At 31.7% G+C, this 8,187-nt stretch overlaps 1 protein-coding gene across 2 annotated transcripts; it reads right to left on the bottom strand.

Annotated features, from left to right (window-relative positions):
- Positions 1-409: 409 nt before the first annotated feature.
- LOC136814129 (large subunit GTPase 1 homolog) lies at positions 410-7,615 on the bottom strand. 2 transcript variants are annotated; one of them, XM_067070640.1, is made up of 16 exons: positions 7,472-7,615; positions 7,116-7,242; positions 6,614-6,734; positions 6,196-6,282; positions 5,993-6,079; positions 5,749-5,809; positions 4,948-5,109; positions 4,691-4,801; positions 4,070-4,222; positions 3,730-3,831; positions 3,456-3,599; positions 3,053-3,176; positions 2,850-2,929; positions 1,181-1,309; positions 855-902; positions 410-648 (listed from the first exon to the last, which is right to left on the bottom strand). In XM_067070640.1, exons 1-16 carry the CDS (start codon positions 7,577-7,579, stop codon positions 493-495), a joined length of 1,800 nt encoding a protein of 599 aa, XP_066926741.1. In that variant the 5' UTR covers positions 7,580-7,615; the 3' UTR covers positions 410-492. The 2 variants fall into 2 exon arrangements, with proteins under 2 accessions (XP_066926741.1, XP_066926742.1); XM_067070641.1 differs by having other exon boundaries at positions 479-614.
- Between the last annotated feature and the right edge of the window lie 572 nt (positions 7,616-8,187).

Below are 8,187 nucleotides of genomic sequence, written 5' to 3'. Positions count from 1 at the left end.
GCAACAACTCTCTCATATTTAAAGAGAAAACCTCTGGTACTTCAAATCTCCTTCCTCAATCCTTCAGTATCAATTATTATCCAAAGCCTCTCAACCACAGATATCTGTAAAGCCCGAAGGGCTAGATTTGCGGCTTTTATCAAAAAGTGAAGCTCATCTTTGGAAGGATTTCCTACCAGAGTCACGTGACTAAAATATGCAATTTCACCGGTTTGAGGGATGTGAAATAGCGTTTGCCGCCTACGTTTTTTTATCTCGCGCTCCGAAAACAATTAAAATGCTAGATCCTATCCATCGGCACGAAATTTAAAAAGTCAAATTTTTGCTTCACTTTTTTTTGCTGGAGAAAGCTTAAAGTTGCCTATCTAGCCCTTCGGGCTTAGATATCTGTGCTCTCAACCAGATTTCTGAAAAGCGCACTTTTGTCTTAGGAAGACAATTATTTCTGCTTCTCTCAACAGACTTTTGGGTACACAAAATACATATTCATCATCATGTAGATTTCTTGTCATAGATACGCCTAAGTTTTTCTTTTTTCCCACGGTTATAATGTTTTTTCCATGGTTTCTCTATGCGTTCTCCATTTGCATTGACGAGGACAGGTCCAGACGTTCCTGTTGGCATTTTAAAATGAAAACCAGGCTTTTTCTGTAAGAATGACACGGTGAGAAAAATAGATAAAAATTAGATTTAAACTCATTATTTTGTGTATTTAAAAAAAAAAGTCAAAAAAGAAATGTAGGAACTATCATAGTCGAGAAATATCTCATTCTAAGCTTTATTCGTTTTGTTATTTATTATGAAATTCAGCATTACAGATCTTTATCACAGTTCGAAATCAATTTTTTACATACCTCTTCAAAAAATTCTTCATCCATTTCACTGGTTTCTCTTCCCACTTGCTACAATTAAAAGACATCAAAACGTCATAATAGAACAGTAAAGGAATCATAAATTACACGAGCTATTTCAGTAGATTATTAGTAAGATATTTTATGAAACTTTTTGCCGAAATTCTTTCATATTCCTAGGGGTTTCTGAGGATCTTTAGTAAAAATTGCATTTCACAGGACTAATTTTCTCGGTAGACACCCAAAATCACGAAAATAAGTTCCTGCAAAAATTAACCTCCTTCATCAGGTATATGTGATTAAAAACTACAATTTTGTATGAATGTTACATTTTGTAAGCTGGATGCCAGTTTTGATTCTCGTGTTATTATACGCTCCATGACTTTTGAAGTGATACGGGCTGATTGGAAATCTTCTGGTGACATTTCTGGTGGAGGATGGCAATATAAAAGCTTTCCCTGAAGAAGAAGAAAGTATTTAACAAAATATTACTAGAGTCTATTCACGATAAGTGTGCACTCTTTTTTCATTTACCTATAACTTTTGAAGGAATTCTTCAATCTTTATAAATTTGGTATCATTGGAAAGATATTAGTGAGTGGAACAATTTGAAATAAAAAAAACTTTAAAAAAATTATAAAAATGAAGATGAAAATGAAGAAGAAAAAAATCACTGAAGTGAATCCTTAATCATCGACCGTCATCACTGTGAAAAAAATTCTCAAAAATAATCATTCAGTCAAAAGATATCAAACAAAGTTATAAGCTGATTGACGTCTAAAAACGCTGTTTTCTGCAGTTTTTTGCTGTTTTTTGGGGTCAATAAATTATTAACTTTATATCATAACTTTATATTTAATTAATATTTTAATGATTTCCTAGGATCAAAGAATCTCTCCAGTGAAAATTAAAGTTATAGCACTTTTCTACAAGATCTTCATTTTTTTCTTCTTCATTTTCATCTTCATTTTTATAATTTTTTTAAAGATTTTTTTATTTCAAATTGTTCCACTCACTAATATCTTTCCAATGATACCAAATTTATAAAGATTGAAGAATTCCTTCAAAAGTTATAGGTAAATGAAAAAAGAGTGCACACTTAACGTGAATAGACTTTAGGATCGACAATATTGAATTTAAAGACTAGATTTATTATTTACTATTTAAAAGTTTTATTTTTACATAACTGTTCCTGTTTCATATCAGACACATATTTCATATCATGACAGTGACTTCCTATTGTTATATTTTGCTGATATAAGCAAAAAAATGTTTTTCTTTTTCTATTTCTGACCAATCTTGCTCCACATCTGTGTCAATCCAATGTGAACAGGGGGGGGGTCTTGCAGTTACTCCTTGACACTATGTGGAGTAACTGCAATTTTGGACATTTTCTACAGACACCGCCACCCTTGCAGTTATTCCATAGTGTACTAACTGATTTTACCCTCAAAATTGGTGTATACCACCCCCAAAAATGCCAAATTTGGCAATTTTTTCACTGAATTCCTCATTTTTGATATCATTTTACTGGGTACGTCTTATTAACGACCGTTCAAGAGTTAAATATCTCAATCATTTTCCAAGTTTGTTAAAATATCTTTCAGGCCTTGATTAAAGAAAAAAATTTGTGATTTTTTTTTACTTTTGAAAAAAATGTTTTGAATTTTTTTGCTTCCGGAATTTTTAAAAACCTAAAATTTTAAGTGAAAAATTGAAAAATGTGCTCACTTAGTACACCATATCCTACCAAAATCGACAATTTTGGGCTTAGCCCCCCCCCCTGATGTGAAAAAGCTTGGTAATTAAAATTGATGAGTATCATCATTGAATATCACTCTTATTTAAAAACAAAACCTTTAAACAAGGAAGAACAAATTTTCTGTGCCAAATTTTTAAAATCTCCTTTGTTAGCAGAAGATACACGGCAAATCTGTAAAACTTTTATCCAAAATATATTTTATATATCTTGATGAGAGAAGGGATGAAAAATGTTACCTTAATGAAGTCTTTCAATATGTATCTACATGCTCTTGGACAGTCTGGCTGACCACTTGATGTCATGTATCCCCTCATTTCTACAAAGAAAAAGAATTTGAAAAAGTTTCATAATGGCTCACAGTTTACAAAATGCCAATAAGGTTTTCCAGTTTCTGGATCCTTAATCTCTTTCTTCATCCTGATTTGAAAGAAATACTTACTCGCATATGCTGATAACATTTCTTCTGATGTTGGTGGCCTATTTTGATCCTCATTTTCTCTTGGTTTTTGAATATTTATACCGTAAGTATTTTCAATAATTTTTCGAGGTATCATTTGGCAAAGCTATAACATGTCATGAGATTGAAAATTAGTACATGTAAAAACATTGACAGCATTGGTAAGACAGTCTCATCCGACGAAACAGTAACAACAATGTGATCTTTTAAATGAGAATATTCTTGTTTCGCATAATTTAATTTGTCAAAAAACGGTGAAATTAAATTCTGCAAAAATTTTGCTCCGCGAAAATTTCTTCCCTGAGAAACATTCAAGGAACAAAGTTCTGCAACAGTTAAATTGACCTCAATTCAAATAAAGACAAAAAGTTCATAAAAAAGATACCACAGTTGTAGGAGCAACATGATCTCTCAATTGATCAATTGGAAGAATTCCGTTCAAAACCATATCAGCCTTGGTAGAAATGAATGTTGGGAAAACAAGACCAGGACAATCACATAAACACAGTTCATCATCAATGAATAGAGTCTACAATGAAAGATGAAATACAGTTGGTGCATGTGGATGCGTTTCAATATAGCATAGTAATAATATTAATGCTTTAGATAGACTTATATAACTTATGCAATATATTTTTAGCAAACGATGTTAAACCTACTTGGAAATGTTTGGTTTTTCCTGGTGTCGCTGATACTGATGTCTTCTTTTCTTTCATCAGTGCATTGATAGTAGAACTTTTTCCAACATTTGGATATCCTACCTACATTTTGAAAAATAGTCAAAAAACGAATACATAAAAGATTTATCCATTTATTAAATGCAACAAGTAACTTAAAACTGAGCAAAAAAATCGCAATTAGAAGCATATTGACTGATGTTTCGTTATGATGTCTCAAATACCGAGTATCAAATGTTCACTTTTATGTATCTTCTATAGATTGCCAGTTTAGAAAAAGTGCTGATCTGTATTATTAAGGATGGCCAATCTATGTACTTACCAATCCAATTGTGATGAATTTATTTTCTTGTATTTTATTGAACTGTTTGAAATGTTGCAACAGCTCAGAGCGTGAAAGTACTTTAGGTTTATTTGCATTTTCATCAAGAGTGGTACTTCTTTCATCCGAAATATCAACTACCTTTGGTTCCTCCTGAAAATATACATAAAGAATAACCGAACACTACCTTTCTTTCACAACACACAAAACCTATATTAACGGAAATCTACATTTCATGAAAATTTAAATCGAAATAATGTATCACCTAATCATATCAAACAAAATTGCCACAGGTACAGTAAGTATTTACAAAACTTTCTAAGCAAATAATGAACAAATATTAAATGCGCAGCCTGCTTTTTGCACACGCTGACCCACATCAAAATTATTTTGAGGTACTAAAATAGTACACCCAAATAAAGTTAAATCTTATCCTTTATAGTGCAAATGCCCATATGACATGATGTAATCTTTTCTTCTAAGTGGAAGTTAATCATTTTACATTTGAAAACCCTTTGGGTGAAACTGACAGTAATGTATTTTTTCACTTGTCGACAAATAAATGCACCATTCGAATAATATTGTCTTAAGGTAGAAAAATGAAGGTAAAAATATCCTTACAAATTCTTTGTTATCATCACTTTCAATTTCAATCTCTTCCTCTTCTACGTGATCATCAATAATCAATTCTTCTCTCAGTTTGTTTTCAATTTCTAGTTCTTCTTCTGGTATCTTAAAAACAAAATGAATAAATGAGAATTGTTTTCAATCATTACATATTTTCATTCATTCATTTCATTCATTGAGAATGAGAGAAACCGCTGACGGTCATGATTTTAATAATTTTACCATCAAAATGAAAATATTTTCCAACATACTTTGTCTTCTGATTCCTCGAGAGCTGACCAAAAGATGACTTCAATATTTTCTTTTGCAAAGTATTCTGCCCAAATAGTCTTCTGCTCTTCAGTTAGGTAATCAGCCTTGTTAATGATCACAACGAAACCCTTTTCTTTGTCAACTTCTTTTACATAAGTTGCCTAAAAAGCAAAGAAAAATTACACACAAATAACTTCTAATTCTAAGTCTAATTCTTCTACTGATTTGATTTAATTGATATTTCAATAATTTTAAAGCCAAATTAACAGTATAAAGAAGTGAGGTCGCAATCAGTAAGAAAAACATTTTGAGCATGTCCGTCCCTCAAACGAATTATCCAAAGAAAATTATGCCCAGTTGATTGTTCTATTTGACAATAGAATGTTTTCTTTCTACATTTCTCTATTACATAATACAGAGCATTAATTAAGAATGCTTTGATGTTAAAAAAGCAATATTGGCCTACTCCAGGATGGTCTGGAGAAAAAAAGTCCAAGGGTGTTTGATTTTTGAGTGTAAAAATCCAGGATGGGCAGTAAAATGAGGTCAAAATCCAGAGTAGTATAAAAATTGAGAAAGAAAATCCAAGGGGTCCTGAACAAAATTGAAATAAAAATCAAAAAAAAATCAAGAAAAAAAACCTCCTCAACAAAGATGGTGCAAATTCTTTCTAGAATAGCCTATTTTGCATTGCTTTTGCAAGATCTATCTTCATTTATGTATTGATTTGCTTTAAGATTTCATTATGCTAGGCATATGTAGATAATAGGAAACAACAGAACATGGAAACAAAGTCTTACTAGATCATCACACTTGAACAGCAATGGATTTCTGGCATCTACAATCTGACAAATCACATCACTACAGGAGAGATTACAAAGATCGATCAAAATAAATCTTCTAGCAAGATAGTTCTGATATTACACTTTCAGAACAAAAACCTCAAGATATTCACAGAAGTAAGCCTTGGTATGGGTGTTAGACAATAGAGGAACTGGAATAACTATCAGTCATTAAAGAATTTGAAAGAATGCTTTTAAATACCTTCTTTCAATGACACGCCATAATTGTCGCCAAACATCTAGATTCTTCTCATAAGGAGTCAAAAGTAGACCTTCTTTTTCTTGTAACCTAAGAATGATTTGGTATAAAAGGTTGCAGTTATAAGATTAGAAACTTGTGACCTTAAAGAGTTTGAACATACGAGATTACTTCATGCAATAAAAGAAATTCTCAATAAGAAATACATAGCCATGCTTCTCCTCCAATTGAGAAAAGCATCCCTCTCTTTTAATGTCAGCTCTTCTGAGGTTGTTGATTCATCCCATTCAGGTCTGTAACAAAAAAATCAGACATCCTTTAATCTCTGTCAACTCTTCTGAAATTTTACTAATTGCAAACCTTATTAGGCGAGGTAATAATGAGCTAGCATAATGGCAAAAATATTGTTATATTATAAATTAATAATGTGTTATTTGTAAAAAAGTCTACAATCCTATGAAAAGAGAGAAGGATAGAGGTGTTTAGTGTGTCTTATCCAAAAGTATGGGATTCTTTTTTTTTTCTCCATGTTTTATTATCAAAGCTTATTATTGCGTTGTGTAACAGGGCCTCTACAGTACACTATATATCCAAATAAGAAAAAAAATACTTTTGCTTGCTAACCTTCTAGGAATGGTAACAAATTTTCGATTTTCATTTTGTAGATTTTCAACTCTTGCTTTTTCAGATTCACCAAGCACACCTGTTATCAAACCAGTCCCCACAATTTTGACATTCAGTCTCTCTATGAAAAGAAAAGGAAGCTCACTTTTACAATCTTTATGAAAATGAAAAAAAATACTGATATTTATCTTTTGGGAAAGCCAACAGGTATGTTACGTTAGATGAGAAATATGAAAAAAGAAGAAAGGAGTAACAATAAAAACAAAAGCTTACAGGCCATTTTTTCATGCTCTTTAAGCGTCTGGTCATCAGACGCTGTCCCTCCTGAAAACACTAACATTTTGGTAAAAACAGCCTTTTTAGCAGAAAAAAACAAGAAAAAGTGCCCTTTTTGGTCACCAATGGATGCTGCCCTGCCTTTCTAAAAATATGGTCTGGCTTATCCTTTCTTTATCATCAAAATCAAAATTAACTGTTAACTGTTTATATAGCAAAGACTTACCAGCAGTGAATTCAACGCCTGCAAGTGCAGCTGTTTCCAAAAATTCTTCCAATGTATTTTGTTCAGTGACTGACTGTAAATTCAATCTGTTCCAATCAGAACCATCTTGTACTTCGCTTGTGTGGAGCTATTAAAGAAATTAAAGGAATTTAGTTAAAAATCGAAAAAAGATTCCTTCAATAGTCTTAACAATAAGCTCTCCTGTGTGCTATTTTCCTGGCTACTTAATTTCAAAAGTCAAAATATCAGGGTTTGTAGTTAAAGTTTCAGTAGGAGAACAATATGACTTTCCTGTTAAACATAAACGTTAAAGAGAAAACTAGAGGAAGTCCATTATTATAAATGAAAATGTTTACCCAGCTCTCTTTGGTTTCACGTTTTCTTGAATTTTGACCTCTTTGTTTCCTGATCAGATTTTTTCCAAGGTCAGCATTTTTAGCATTTCCTTTCCTATTTTTCCCCATTGTTGATTTTTTTGTAAATTTAGTTTTTTTCTTAAACTTTAATCAAAACAAAATATCAAAATATATAAATTCAATGGTGAAATTTTAAGTTAAGTGTAAAGCACACAGTTAACAGGTCATAAAAAGTAATGACAAGAAAGCCATAGCAATCTTGTAACATATAATTTATATTTATAACATAAACTACTAATATCATATACAAAAAAAACTGACGGTAGTAAGAAAATGCAGACTAACAAATCAGTAGAACACCAAGTCAATCACAAAAAACAGCTTCAGTCTAGCAGCCTAGCAAAAGGTCTATCAGAACAATCACATCAAACTGTAGCATACTCCAGACCCAAATAATTCGATAAAAATGTGAGTAAAAAAATTAATGAACAGGGCTTGAAATGACGGTCGGACATCAGACATTGTCCGTCCCAATTTGCTTCTTGTCCGACCCAAAAATCATAATTTTCAAGCTAAAGCAATCCTGATCTGACATTTTGTCCGACCCACTTGAAATCATTATTTCGAGCATTGATGAACCTAATAGAACACTCGCAGTTTTTTGAAGAAATAGGAGTTCAATTAGTTCGGTCAGTAAAAAGTTTAAATCTTCATAT

Source organism: Clytia hemisphaerica, unplaced genomic scaffold, assembly GCF_902728285.1.
Source record: "Clytia hemisphaerica strain Z4C2 unplaced genomic scaffold, Clytia hemisphaerica genome assembly, whole genome shotgun sequence".
Classification (NCBI taxonomy): Eukaryota; Metazoa; Cnidaria; class Hydrozoa; order Leptothecata; family Clytiidae; genus Clytia; species Clytia hemisphaerica.
This window is presented reverse-complemented; position numbering and strand designations above follow the sequence as displayed.

What these genes read in the sequence shown, in the direction of transcription:
- LOC136814129 (XM_067070640.1), bottom strand. Translation starts at nt 7,579, where the DNA reads ATGGGGAAAAATAGGAAAGGAAATGCTAAAAATGCTGACCTTGGAAAA. An exon ending in TGTTCAAGTGTGATGATCTA is followed by an intron (nt 5,110 to 5,748) that starts GTAAGACTTTGT and finishes TTTGCTTTTTAG; the next exon opens with GCAACTTATGTAAAAGAAGT. An exon ending in GTGATGATAACAAAGAATTT is followed by an intron (nt 4,223 to 4,690) that starts GTAAGGATATTT and finishes GTATATTTTCAG; the next exon opens with GAGGAACCAAAGGTAGTTGA.